The sequence below is a fragment of the Melopsittacus undulatus genome, chromosome 2, assembly GCF_012275295.1.
Source record: "Melopsittacus undulatus isolate bMelUnd1 chromosome 2, bMelUnd1.mat.Z, whole genome shotgun sequence".
NCBI classification, from domain to species: Eukaryota; Metazoa; Chordata; class Aves; order Psittaciformes; family Psittaculidae; genus Melopsittacus; species Melopsittacus undulatus.
In genome coordinates, this window is record NC_047528.1 from 79360456 (window position 1) to 79375484 (window position 15029).

Sequence of the window (15029 nt, forward strand, 5' to 3'; positions counted from 1 at the left end):
GCAGGACTGTGATTTTTGGCACGCAGTGTCACATACCAAATTCCCAAAATAAAATGCTACATGATATTCTAAGAGCTCCTCGGAAGCTTTAAAAAGGGATTTGTCCACTGAGTGGGTATCTCTTCTGGTGAAGCCAAATGATGCAGCAGGAATAGTTTAAGAGGAGAAAACTTTAAACAGCAGATAATCAGTCATTTAAAATAAGCATGAGGAGAAAAAAAGGAAACCTTCCATCACTTTTGTGTTCATAAAAGTTGTCAGCAATCCTGCTTTGATTGTAAAGGGTTTACAGCTATATGTTTGAATAGCTAAAACATCTGTTCAGCAACATTGTGAAATCATTGTGTTCGGAGCCCTTGATAAGGGGGACTGCTGAGTGATTGGCTCATACCGACTCTACAGGCAGCAAGGGCTGTACACTCAGTGGTCACCACTCGCCTTTCCTCCTCCTGGTCAGGGGAAAACGTAGGAGACAGCGGCTATTTTACGCAGGATTTTCCTTTGAGAGGCAGAGAGCAGGAAGTGCCTAGGAAATGGTTCACGACAGAAACCTGGAGCTGTAAATAGGAGAGAGGAGGAGGAGAGCTCATGGGTGCAGTTTGTGAAAGTTGAAATACTGATACTACAGCAGCAGAGGAAACCCAGACTTCTGTAAGAGCAACCACGTCCTAGGCCATCCCGATGGAAGGAGAGACAGTACCTGAGTCCAGGAGAGCAGCCAGCAAAGCCACGCGAATTGCTCTTGGGATCTTTGTGAGTGGCACTGTTGTGCTTGGCACTGCACTTTTCTTGGGTAAGTGAAAAGGTTGAGGCTAACCTCAAAGCAACTCTCCCCAGCCTGGCTTCTTGATGCCAGCATCTGTGCTCCACAGTCTGTTTCCATGAAAATCTCAGTCTCTTCTTCTTTTTCCCTCATTTTATATTTATGCTGAAATGGAAATGTGTCAGGAGAAGGTTTTGTTGTGGGAACGCTAGAGCTAGAAGATGCAATATGAGCTCATGTAATTTTCTCAATGCTGAATGTATGTTTGGATACTCAGTTGAATGTGTTCACACCAGAATTGGGTTATTTTACAAAACAGGGAGAAACGGGTGAAACTATGCATATCACTAATGCTGGTTCCAAATGCACAGATTGTGACATGTGCAATAATATTCTCTGTTTCCTGAAAATGAATCTGTAGTGCACATATTTTATGGAATCTTTTGGGTTTTCCTTCATTTGGTTTTCATTTAGGGCTTGACTGAAATTCCTGTAGAAGGCTTCAATAGTGCACATGCTTGCACATTTTTTTATATCTTTCTCTTCTTCTATGATGAATCGCAAAGTCGGCTTTGCAAAAATCAGAAAGATTACGTCCAGGATAAGTAAAACTTTCTGATCATATTCATAAGCTGTAACTGGATGAAATAGAGAAGGAATTAGTTTTTCTTTTCCAGGATTTAGACTCATCTGTAGTTTGGTTTTGTTGGAGTATCTCTTGGAAACATACATCTACACCTATAAAACGATGTGAAGAAGTATAAACGAACCCAGAGCCACCAATCCAAAAAAAGAAGAGAAACCAGTGTATATCTTGTAAGAACTTTCAGAGGCAGATACTGTCTGAGAATAATTCAGCCCAACTCTTCATTTCTTTAGACAAACACAGATTTCCCTGGACTGGAGTGAATGTAGCCTCTAACCATTCTTTTGACTCTCTCCAATCATTTATAATATTTTGATCTTGTTTAAAAGATCTGTTTTACTTATCACAACAGAGGAAATTATGCTACATTCTATGTAAAACATTTAAAGCACCAGGTTGCAATTAGTTGGTGTTTTTCTGTTCCAGAGCAAAATCTCCAAACCTCTGAAGGCAAGTAGCTTGTGTAGAGGTGAGTAACCCCACTCAGTTTAACAGAACCCCTCATAAATGTGAGTAGGTTTGAATCTTCAACTTGCTAGTTCAAAATATTGTTTTGTAGTGAAAATATTGTATTGTAGTGAAAAACATTGTTTTCACCTCAAGAACAAAATATCAAACACCAGAGGGTAATGGAGAGACCTTATTTTCTTTATTTTTTTTAGCACTAGATCGTTTGTTTATTGCTCATAAAATGCAGACATTTGCCACCATAACCTGTCAGAGATAGAATTGTTTTATCCATAGACCAGACATGAAAACTCAAGCAAATAGAGTAATTCTTAGACATAGTTTCTAAAGTTGCTGAGGTCTATTCCATAGCCAGTGTCAAAATTTTCATTGGCATAACTGCTAAAATGCTGGCCGTGGGTCAACAAAAACGTTTGTAGGATTTGTTTGGGAATTGTCCAAGGTTTTCAACAGAAAGAAGAGAGCAAAAAAGTTAAATTGTTCTGGCTGAACATTTTATCAATGCAATGTTTCAGAGTTTCGTTGTGACACTCTGTTTTGTTTGCAAGTTTGAGTTTAACTTTTTTTTTTTGTTAAACTATAGAAAACCAGACTGTTATTACTGGTCATGTGAAACATTTTAAGCACCTCAAAATGACTTCTTCAGTTTTCATTTAATTTATGAAACTTGCTGTTTCTGCTACATCTGGAATGATTTCCCTTCAATTTCCCACACTGAGGAGTGACACGTAGCTTTCTCCTGCTTCTCTTGTTTTTCTTCTCATGAGTTCCTGCAACTATAAGAAGGAATCTGAGAGAATTATGTAGTTTTATTTACTGTTGCTCAGTCTTTCCAGCTGTAGCCATAGTATGACTCCAGCAGGGAGCTACCAGAGGAGTCACTTGGCATCAGGTTGGGTCCTGCCTGCAGCTCTCTGGATGGTAGTGTGGGCTGTAGCAGGAGAGGAGCCACCTCCTGCTTAGGAGTCAGGATCAGAGCGAAAGGAAGCAATTCATTCTCCGGTTCCCCTGGGCAGGAAGGAAGTCAGGCAACTTTGAACTTCAATTCGGTAGCCTCTCCTCCCGACTTGGTAGACTCTGGGTTTCTCAGATTATCAGAACATCCACACCATTTGCTTCTGCATATTGGTGTTTCCCTTTCCAGATTTTTTAGGGGAACTTAACTACAGTGTGTATTTGCTTAAGAATCTGGAAACAGGTTTATAAAGGAAGAAGCTGGGACACGGAGTGTTATAACAACTGTAGGTAATAGTGTAATGGTTAGTTCTCTTAACACCAACAAAAAGGTACAAGAACAAAACCAAATAAAATTTTTGAAACAATATTAGCTGTTCATTGAAAGGTAAATGTTACTGCCAAAGAATTGTTTTCAGTTTGCTCTAATGGTGATGTTGTAAATGGAACAAAACCAGTTGAAATGGTATTTTGCTTTTGTTTGTAAGTATCAAAACTATGAGGGCTACTTTAGATTCTCTACTGATTCTTTTTCATTTTCCCTCACTTCCCACTAAGTGCAAAAGAATGTGCTTTGTTAAGAAAAATAATCTAGCAAACTTTCAAGACCTGGATGGGTTGTAAAAGGCTAACTTTAAAAAAGGGACAAGGTGAGTTGGGAGGAGAGCAATTAATAGGCATATTATCCATTATTTGTGCTTCATGTGGCTCAAAATCATATTTTGGAGACCTCCACTTCTCTTGTTTTTTACTATTCTTCAATCTTTATATGCTTCAAAATCTCATGTGTTTCTTGGCTAATTTACAAAGGTGGTTTCACTGTGTTCACACAAGCTTTGGTAAAGTTACCCAGAAATAGTTTTACATTCTTAGTTTCTGAGTAAATCTGATTGTAATCCAGCCATTTCTGTCATTAATTGTCATTAAAGCTATGAGGCTGGAAGAGATTAAACTGTTACTTTGCTTTTTTTATAGTAAAATTTTCCTGTGCTGAAATACCATTTCACATTTTCCTATCCCTTTTGAGCAGTATATAACCACAGGAGAAACTGCTTTATAGTTATCAGTGCTGGTGAAATTATGATACCTTGATACATTCCATTGTTGTTGGTTTTAATTTATTTTTTATTTTTGCCATGGACCAAGTTATTAATATAATTAATATAATTAGACATTTCTTTGTCTACTGAACACATCTACTGCGTCTTATTTCATCTACCCCTTGGGATTCTCCCATCCTCATCGGAAGTATCAATTATCTGCATATTTGCTGCCTGACAACAGTGTCTGCAATTAAGCTTCTGTGGCAGCTGTAATACAAATTCTTAAAAGATGGGCAAAATTAACTGACAATTTCATAGTTCTCATCAGCAAAGGTTTTGGAAGCAAATGCAGTTACAATACGTTTGGGAGACAATTCAGACAGAAACTGTGCTGTGTTTTATAAACCACAGCTATCCCTATGCCTACTGCTGACTGGTGTATTCCAGTGGAATAAGGGGACCCTGAAAGCATCCTGTTGGTTCTGGGTCATGCTGGTGGGGCTGTGCAGCTTGGTGCTGCCAGGCAGTGTGAGCCCCACAGCTCAGGAGGAGCTGTGGATACCCTATGGGAGGTGACTAGATCACTCCATGTTGCACTGCCACCTGTAGAAATTGCATCTCTGGAGGATGGTGGTGACAATGATTAATTGTCTGCATTGTGTTCGTGAGTAGGGCTGAAATGTTGTGCCAGGTGCTGTGCAAACCATATGCTAAGAGACAGCCCTTGTTCCATTCTGCCTACAAGCAAAGGCAGAGAAATGAGGCACAGGAGGGCAAAAGTTTTTTTACAAGCTGCAGTATTTACTTAATATGCATTCTAACTCTTTTAAATCAACATAGTCAGGGATGTGTTCATAGTCAGACATGTGGTCAGGCCAGAGCTTGCGCAGACATTTGAGTGTTCAAGTACACAACATTTGGCTGCAATGGTCAAAATTCACTACAAATGATCTCATAATGGTTTTCCATTTTGCAGTTAGCCAAGGTATTATAAAGTTTCAGCCGAAACAACAGTACTGTTTGACCCCAGAATGCATTGAAGCTGGTAAGCAACAATTTTATCTTCTTTACTATATCACAATTGTAGTATGTTAACGAGATAATCCTCTAGTTTTTGTAATGATGCATTTTACTCAGAAATCTTCATTAATAATGAAGGGAAAAGAGCCCAACAAAGTTTTTAGAAAGTCACTGTGTAAGTTGCTAAAGATCTATTTATATTCTGTAATTGAAATTAACATTTTGAATTGTTTTAACTCTATTCTACCCAGGTTAACCCAAAGTTTCCAATAGGGTTTATTTATTTTTTTACTAGAAGCAAAATATTGGATGATTTGACCTTCAGATGTACCTTAGTGTTTCCTTCCCAGTAGTCAGAAAACTAGCAAGTGAATTGCTAAGCACAGAAATGCTTTAGGGCCAGATCTTGCGTACACTTGCACACATGTAATGTGGTGACTGTGACTCAAAATCTGCTGAATCCCTACCAGCAGGCTCTTTCCCCCACACAGAGGTACATGTGGTAACCTTCATAGAGCTGGAACATCTATTAATATTAAATGTGAGCTAAAGGGATCAGGATTGATAGGACCTGAGAGACACCAATTTTGCGCTGGTCAGTTTTGAGAGTTTTTCTCATACTGAATCAATATGAGTCTTATAATTGAGTATAAAGATCAAACAGTAGTTACCACATCTGGAAATCTGCCCCTGGAGTTATTTTAATGGAAACAAAGTGGACATTGTGTGAATTTATAAGAGTATTTATTTCCATTATGAGCCATTTTAAGCTGATATTGTGAGGTGTTTGGTGTGTGTTTGAAATCCTGACAAATTCTGTGGGACTATGTAAATTGCAAAATTTGCAGATCTCAACATTAACAGGGTGTTTCTTGTCATTCTGCTTCCACTCTGTGCTGCGCTGATGGTGCTCTTGGTCACCGTAGGCACCATGCTCTACGGCTGATTCTTGAATGAGTGCAAATACCTAAGTAAGGTGGGATGACTAATCAGAACACTACCACTGCCGAAAAAAATAACCAAAACAAGCAATTGTAGGGGCTTCATCATGAGCTTCACAATCAGAAAAAGAAATGTCACGAGTTTAAATCCAAATTGGCTTTCTTCTTCTCCCAAGCACACACAAAATAACATGGAATTTTGGGTAGGCTCAGCTGGAGCTGGGTTTTTAACCAGGGCAGACTTGGACACCTGCATGTTCTAGCTCAAAGTACTCTGGGTAGTGATTACACAGTATCTCAAGTCCTGAACCCTGCCCTGCTGAACAGCTTTTCATGAGAGAGAGAAAATTACCAAGGACTGAAATGTATTCAATGTAGTCAGTTTGAGTGTTTCTAATGTGAAAAAGAGAATTGCAGCTGAGACACAGAAATACTGTTGGAAGATTTACTCTAAGTGTATCAAGAAGTTACTGCATGCTAGAAATAGTACCATAAAGTCTGTAAAAGTTATGTGAATTCCTGTTAGGAATTTTAATCAGTTATTTGGCTAAATCTCAAAACACATGGTCATTCAGTATCCACATATTCCATGTTACTCAACCCATGTAGATTTAAGGCACGATCACTATAATGTGTGAGTGGGCCAATGGTTTTAAGCTAAAAGAGGGTAGACTGACACTAGATATAAGGAAGAAATGTTTTACTATGAGGGTGGCAAAATACTGACACAGGCTGCCCAGAGAGGTGGTGGATGTGCCACCTTTGGGGACATTCAAGGCCAGGCTGGATGTGGTTCTGGACAAGCTGATCTAGTTGAAGATGTCCCTGTTCACTGCAGGCAAATTGGACTAGGTGACCTCTGAAGGTCCCTTCCAACCCAGACTATCTTATGACTCTATGATTAGGTACTCAAAAACCATTAAGTCTCTAGCTTGTCAGACTGATCTCTCTTACCAGTCTTACCTGCAATAGCAGCTAGCGAGGATGCAGTCACAAAATGGAGCTGAAAATACTACAATTATCTTTTCCAGTGAATGTTAGATGAGAACTTGATTTGTTTCCCTGTACAGCTATTCAGCTTAAGGTAAACAGTGCATAATTTCTGGAATACTAATTACAATCTGATTGATATGTATGCTACTAAATTCTTCAGGCAATTAATTCTATCATGGTAACAATGAAGAGCCTGTCTTCAGGTGTCTGGCTCACATTCCTGCAATGGTGATCATTGCTGTACAGCACTCAGGGACATTCACTGGAGATATTTTGCAGGGGTTTTTGCTTCCCATGCAGGCACTGTTGGGTGCTAGAAAAACTGTGGGGTATTTTTGACACTATTCAAAAATTTACAGAGATCAGGGCAAATATCAGTCCCAGAACAGGCAAGGCTTAGCTTGCAAGTGAGGTCAGCATCGTGCTGCAGAGACTGGTAGATGTTAATACTCATTTCTGGAATGTGGCCTCATGGAATTCTCTGTTTAGGAAAAATGTTCAACAAAATCAGTGTGGTGTCTTTTTTTTACAGCTGCTGGCATCTTAAGCAAAATAAATCAATCTGTAGATCCATGTGAGAATTTTTATCGATTTGCATGTGATGGCTGGATATATAATCACCCTATTCCTGAAGACATGTCAAACTATGGTGTTTACCCTTGGCTGAGACACAATGTAGACCTCAAACTAAAGGGTAAGTATGTCATTACTGAAACTGGTCCGTTGCCCTGTTACTGTAGCTTGTTAATGGGCTCATTTTGAAATGAATGAAGGCTCCAAGCTTCTTTCCGATCATTAGATAATATCCAACAGGCCATCTTGATGCTCTTTTTTAAATATGTTCTTGCTGGTTTCTTATTGAAAGTAACATTGAGACAAAGTGAATAATAACAGAATCAGACTTTGGGAAGAAGAATACAGCTGCTCAAAACTCTGCCAGTAATGAATAGAGGGACAAAAAGATATTCCTTATACCAAAAGAAAAGGCTGAGGGATTTGAACTCTTTCCACCTTGCAGTAGATAGGTAGACCAGAGTGCAGGAGCACAGCACTCACATTTAAGATTGTCTCAGATGCAGACAAACATCAGGCTAGGATAACACTTTGTCTGTAACAGTGGCCAATAGCAGGAAAAAAATACAATAAGGCAAAACCAGAGTGATATTTTCCAGTACACTTACCTAGCTCTTGGCAGGAGGCAATTTACAGATTTCCGGAGACAGAGGTTGTTTGGGTATTGAGTTTCCTTCACATTGCAGTTTCAGCTGCCGTTGAAGTACCTGAGCTGTCATCAGTGAAACAGAATGCTGCTTAAGAATGTGTGTCTGGGGGAAAAAATAGCCCTGGGGTGGAAACATGTAGGAAGAGAGGTATTTTAGTGTGGGTGTGACTTGACTTTGTGCTATACTTTGCAGCAAGGCCAAAGGCTTCATCAGGAAGCTGTGCAGACCAGCTGGGGAGAAAGGGTGATGATTACTGTTAGGTAGGAAAACCCTGCCAGATTCTTATAATCTTTGCTAAAAGTGAGTCATGTACAAGAAAGGAGATGTGCAAGATTTTATTATTGTTGGTGGTTTGCTTGAGCATTGCACACCTTGAGCAAATTGTTGACATAAGAGCCTGATTTGAGCTCACCACAGAACAGAGGTCAGTTTCAGGATGCTGTGTTTAATTACAGCATTTATTTGTCTCTTAGATTTTGTACATATGTGCATGTGAAGGCACCAAAGCCCTTCTCCACTTGCTTTCTTCAGCCATATCATATTCTATTTTTCCACCATTGAGTATTTTTAAAGCTGCATTTGGTTTCAGAATATTAATTTGGAATCTCAGCATAGCATATGATCTGATGACTGCTGTTTTGAGTCTGCTGAAGATGTCACAGAAGGAAAGATGTCACACAAAGGAAAAAATATTGCCAGAGCCTGTTTTAAGTTATGTTTTGCATTCTAATTGTTCTGCTGCCAGAATCAGTTATATTAGATAACTGCACATCCTGCAAGAACCACAGCCACAATGAAGCCAGTCCTAATTGAATATATAGTAAGCTGTGACTCATCCTTAATTTCCTCGTTTTACAGAGCCTAATCAAGAACATCATGCTATGCCACATTTTTATATGGTTTTCTTACTGCATTCCCTTTAGAAGTTGCCAATCCATAGCTAGTGAAGTGGAAGACAAAGAAAGAAACATTTAAGCGAGAAGTATTTTCTTAATGGAAACTCTAAAAGGGGTGTAATGAAGTGCCTGATAATAATATGTGGCCTAAACTGCTCCTTGACTTAGCAAAGGGACAAAGATGTGAAATGTTGGGTGGTGTAGAGGAGTTGATTAAATATAACATTTGTCATCCTCTTCTTAGCTTTCTATTTAATAAAATTTCCAAAGTATAGTATTGGTAATAAAAAAAGGAAAAGGAAAAGAAAAAGAAAAGAAAGTGTTGGATGTCAGTGTTGGTACCTGAAATAACAAGGCATAACTTCAGCCTCTATGTGCATGTTTCAGTTACCTCAATAAATTAGCTTGATACTGAGTTATTCATTTGTAGATGACCAAAACCTTGCTATCAAAAGTTTTAGCAAGATGAAGAACTCTTGCATAGGGAAACTGATATATGGTTGACCAGACTTTGAAAGCCAATTTAATTTCTTTTTCCTAAAGAACTCTTAGTGGAACTATATACTTCACTGTAAATGTCCCCATTTGCCATTCAGTAGATGAAAAAAGACCCAGTCTTTAAAGAGCTGATTATTAAGTAAGTTCTATTTTATGAAATATTTATCACATTAAAGAGAACTATTAATCTCCAAGTGATAACATGGCTTGGCCATAAAGCCACATTTTTCATATTTGATATTCTTTGATGTGGTATAGATGGAAGTATTTATTCAGGCAATATGTTAAAAAATGGTGTTACTTACATTATTTGAAAACATCCAATTCTTTTTCTGGTCCCTGAATTTTCCTGAGCCTTAGGCAGAAAGGGATTTCGGGTATCTGTGCAAAGACCTGTGTATAGCCTTTGTTACATAAGGGTATCTTCACTCTTCTGGAAGTTTCATTTCTTGTTGAGGGGCAATTGCTATGGAAGATCTTCCAGTTGATAATGGGTAGCAAGGGTAAGAATTAGTTTTGCCTTACCAAAAAGGGGTAAGTGTAGCTGTATCATGTACTGAACCCTGCATTAAGTGTTACTGGGTTTGACAGAAAAGCTTTTTTTTTCCTTTTTTCCTTATTTTGAGGTTGCAGACACGCAGGAGCATACAACTTTGCAAGTGTCAGCTTCAAAAAAGGGCAGAACATTTTTCTGTATCAGTGAACACTTTCAGAACCCAGCATTTTCTGTATCAGTCTTATTCAACTTATCAATAACCTGGGTGAAGGGCTAGAATGTACTCTCAGCAAGACTGCTGATGATACAAAGCTGGGGGCAGTGGCTGATACACCTGAAAACTGTGCTGCCATTCAGTGTGACCTTGATAGGCTGGAAAATTGGGCGGAGAGAAACCTAATGAGGTTCAACAGGGGCAAGTGTAGGGTACTACACCTGGTGAAGAACCCCAAGCACCAGAGGAGGTTGGGGGTTGACCTACTGGAGAGCAGTTCAGCTTAGAAGGACCTGGGAGTATTGGTAGGTGATAAGTTGACTATGAACCAGTAATCATATATATTTATTGCTCCCATGGCTTTTTAGGATGGATTCAAACTAAAATTAAATAACAGTGTTCTCTTTATTTTTCCATCCTTTGAGGGTCACTTGGATTTCTTTATCTCCTCACAGAGGACTCCACAAATCACATGTGTAACTCATGTTGGTCTCCTAGCTATACAAAATGGGTAAATTCCTAATCTAGTGAAAGCAGTGGGTTGTTTAAAAGTGCCTCCCACTGGTTAAGCGCAAACACTTTCAGTGTCAATGGGCTTCTGAGGAAGTTCTTGGTGTACTTCAAAATGGAAAAATTGCTTTGACTGTGGCAAAAAAAAACGCTACCTCAAACTGCAACTGTTTCAGCCTTATGTCAAATCAAGATTGCATTGTCTCTGTGAGTTAATAAATGTTTTTCACTTGCCATAAAATTTCCTGCAAAGTTCTTTGTGTTCCTGCTGAATTTTTCCAGTTTGATTGGTGACCTTAACTAAGAGTTTAGGAGCACTATTGTCTTACTATTGAAATGCAAGTGGCTTTTTGTGAATAATTCAGAACTTGGAAGTCTGAGGCAAGTAAATCAGTGCCTTTTGCCTGTGGTGAATGTTGATCCTGAACCAAGCAGTTTCTTTTCCTTTTTCTGAAGTCTTCAGAACAATGTTGTACAGCTGGGGTTTTTGCTTGGGTTTGGGTTTTTTTTTTCCTTTTTTTTTCTTTTTCCAAGTGACCATGCAGGAAACAATAAATTAAAAATTAAAAAACCCCAACAAACCACACAAACATTCCTAAATCTCAGCACTGCAAACGAGCTGCTTTGAATTATGTGAATCATTTGTGAACGAGTCTTCCAGGCCTTTTACCTTTGATTTATGTCTGTGGAAACCAGTTTACAGATTAGGTCTCTGTACTGATCCTGGCCCAGTGAGAGACCTACTTCAGACTAATTTGCTGTGCTAAGCTTTCTAGTGTGGCTATTTTCCGAATGACAGTCAATTTAAAGTGAGGAATTTCCAATGTGGCACAGAGAAAGAAATGGAGGCTTTTAAGAGGATATGGTGTGTGGGTTTTTAAAGAACATGAGACAGACAGCAAACAAAATATCTTGGCAGTGTAGGCAACTTTTCCCAAGATGATCTTCAGTGATGTTCTTTAGAAAATAAATTGCTTTTAAAGTAGAACCATTAAGGTAAAAATATCTCAGTGTGGACATACATACTGTTTGGCCATAGTGTAGTCTTTTCAGACAAATCCAAGAAGCTCGTGTTGAGTAGCTGCTGTCAGTGTTGAGTGGCTGCTGTCCTGCATGGAAGACCCTGTGCAGCAGGGCTTTCTGGGGATATTTTCTCCTACCCTTCAACAGGTGCTCAGCTGGGACTACTGGGATAGCTTGGATGTGGGTCCATGAAATCTGCAATGTAGATGCTGACACTCATCCCTAGGTTTCTGTATTAGCTGACCTGTCTTGTGATTTTTTTCCTCCAGAGGTATCTGGTTGAGACCTATCCCTAGCAGAGAGGGAGAATACCAACGGTTATTAAAAAGCAAAGAAAAACCCCAAAATTCAGAGGGTATTTATGTTATTGCCTTCAATATCTTCGTGTTGGATAGGTGCTCCTGGATAACAAGATAGCAGCAATCAGCAACAATGCTCAATGCAATTTTGCTTGATCTTTTCTACCACAAATGGATCTCTTTTCAATGGTGCAGACTTTTTTTTTTTATTTTCTCAGTGGTCAACATTTTTCCTGTAATGGCTTATTCATTTAAATGTAAGAGAAAACATGAGTGGATAAGTCAGATAAATATCTCTGAGCAAAAAATTGATAGCTTTTCATTATAATTAGGTACCTGAGTTAAAGGTGGAGAAGTTAGGACTTTTTCCAGGCTTTGTGGCTGCTCAAAATGAAAATTGTATTTGTAATGGATGATTTTGGGAAACCATGAGTACAGAAAGGAGATAATTTTGGTTCCTAAATGAGGTTTTAAGGCAGTAGATTAACTGAGCCACAGGATTCCCACAGCATCTGCCTTGTTGGGACACCAGAGTGGCATCCAGAGCCCTGCACTGGAACGGTAGTGGGGCTTACAAGCACACTGCCGTTCCACATACAGCATATTTCCCCTGGATTTACAGTGAACCTCTGTTTTGGCTGTTGGCTGCAGAAGTATGATATATTTATTATATCTACAGATAGTGAATTTCAAAATACCTATATATCTGTACTTTGGACTGGTAGCTTTGCAGAAAGAAGATACATACCTTGGAAGGTATAGCAACCTACCCTTATTCCCATTTTCTGAGTAACAAAAATAATTACACAAGTATGTGTTGAAAGTCTTATTATAATAAAGTAAACCTAATGCTGCCATTTAGTACAGAGCTCTACCTATATTATAACAATCAGGGATCTTGAAATCTTCTTGTCTAACTGCAGTTTAAGCTCTTGTGCCTAACGTTATAATGCATGTGTTATCTCATACAGCATAATACTGGGAGGCTAGAGGGATAGGGTAAAGGAGGTAGGGAAATATTTTTCAATGGATTAAGACATTGAAATTAGAATTATGAGCAGAGGCTCTCACATCCCCATAAGATGCTTTTTTGTTTTGTTGCAGTTTGTGTACAGTTATATTAATTGACTTTTGGAGGAGCTCACATGATGTGCTTATCTTTTCATATACAAACTCAAAGAATTTACAAAGTGCTGAAACTAGAAACCAACAGCATTGTTGTTTAGGAAACACACTGTATATTTGGTCACTGAGCAGCATTAGGAAGCACTTATGTAAGCACAGCTGTTTGAATTCTATTTCCATGGAAACTTCCATACTGCCAAAATGGATATTCAAGAAGAGGATTGGGCAAAATCTTTGTCTTCTCAAAGGCTGAGGGGGAGCCCGTAAATGTCAGTGTATTAGTTGGTTTGGTTTGTGTGAATATAACATCCTTTCATGAAACTGCTGTTTGGGAGCATTTGTTTGATTTACTTAATTTTTATTACCTGGGAATTTATATGAATTAATGAATTACTAAATCTTCATGCATTCCTGTGGACATGCATATTAATTACATCCTCATTAATGCAAAATTATTTCATAACGATTAAATGTTTTATCATAATCTCAGAGGAATTAGTAATGATGGGGTGATTATTTTCAAGAGTCACTAGTCTATCCACAGTGACATGGACACGGCCATCAAGAAATAGGTTGATGGGCGTTAATTGTATCAAGTACAAAACATGTTTGCTTGAATTGATGACTGATGTGTTGATCATCATTAAATGCCTTTAAGAAAAACCCAACAAAACAAACAAATAAATAAAGAACCCTGCCAGCCAAACCCACAAAATGAAAGAAGGGGTGGGGGAGACAGTTTATCAAAACAAGGCAGGCCTAGATTAAAGCATCAGCTCTACAAAGGCAATTCTGCAGAATGAGCTTCTGGAGATTCAGAAAACACTGGTAGCTTTTATTGAAGATTAAAACAAAAACCCACAAGTAAAAACCCATGAACAAACAAGCAAAAAAACCCCCAGCAACAAAAACCCACTCAAGCAACAAAACAAATATTTAATGGTTTGAAAATGTGGAGATGATTATATTTTAAGGCATATCTGAGGCTATGTAAAAAAGGCCTTCCAAAAGGGAGCAGTAACCACATTGATTGGCATTCTGCCTGCTACTGCCTTCCAAAGAAGTGGGAATATAGAATATGGCAGGTGGTAGGACAATCTGAGTTGTGTCTAGTACCCCGCATTATTTCATATTCCTGTGTGAACAAGGAGTTTGCTTGCATGAAAGTTACTTGAAGTGATTATTTTGAGTTCTTATGTATTCCAGTAAGATGATTCTGGTGACCTGCTTATGGGGAACTGAGGGGAAAACAAGAAAGCAGCAGAAGGCTGATTAAGGAGGGAACACAAAATATGTGAAAGTGGAAATAATATATGCTTTGGTAAAATTTAAAAGCTACATTATAAACACTAGGAAAGTGTATTTACTAGCTATTTGATTTTACTTTAGACTCAAAGGGAAAAGCTTCATTTAGGCAAGGATAGTTTTAAACATATGGAGAAAGACTTTTGCAAGCCTTTGATGTTAGTTTGGTTTTCCATGTATATATTTAGCAAACACAAGAGAAATCTGGACCATACCACACTAGAAATTCAAAATAGGTATCTATAAAATACATTTAAATAATTTTTTGTAGTGCATTAAGCTCTAAGTGCTTCCTTTCCAGTCCTCTGAAACTGAACAACATTTGCAGCCACCAAGAAAAACAAAGGGGAGAAAGCGCCTTAATGTCAGTAAGGTATTTTTAAGAATTTTTTTACTACAGTGGTGAGAAAATTTTCCTTATTTGTCATCTTAGTTGTGAGGGAGTGAAAATTACATCTTTAAACAGTGTGTTTTTCTTTTTTGAATCCTGGAAACAAAGTTTTATTTAAAAACTGATCATTCACAGCTCACTTCTTGTAAAGAATCTGGTGGAGATGAGGAATCCAGACTGTACATGGCAGACTATAAGTCTGCAACAGACACCTGAAGTAG

The 15029-nt window shown here is 38.4% G+C and overlaps 1 protein-coding gene across 2 annotated transcripts in view; it reads left to right on the top strand.

The window, feature by feature from the left end:
• Positions 1 to 647: 647 nt before the first annotated feature.
• PHEX (phosphate regulating endopeptidase X-linked) overlaps positions 648 to 15029 on the top strand; it is a 93180-nt gene continuing 78798 nt past the window's right edge. The window contains exons 1-3 of one of the 2 annotated variants that reach the window (XM_005151482.3): positions 648 to 793; positions 4851 to 4919; positions 7361 to 7522. In XM_005151482.3, the coding sequence (XP_005151539.1) occupies positions 682 to 793; positions 4851 to 4919; positions 7361 to 7522 (343 nt within the window). In that variant the 5' untranslated portion in view covers positions 648 to 681. The remainder of the gene's footprint in view (positions 794 to 4850; positions 4920 to 7360; positions 7523 to 15029) is intronic. The other variant, XM_031051074.2, reaches the window with a different exon arrangement.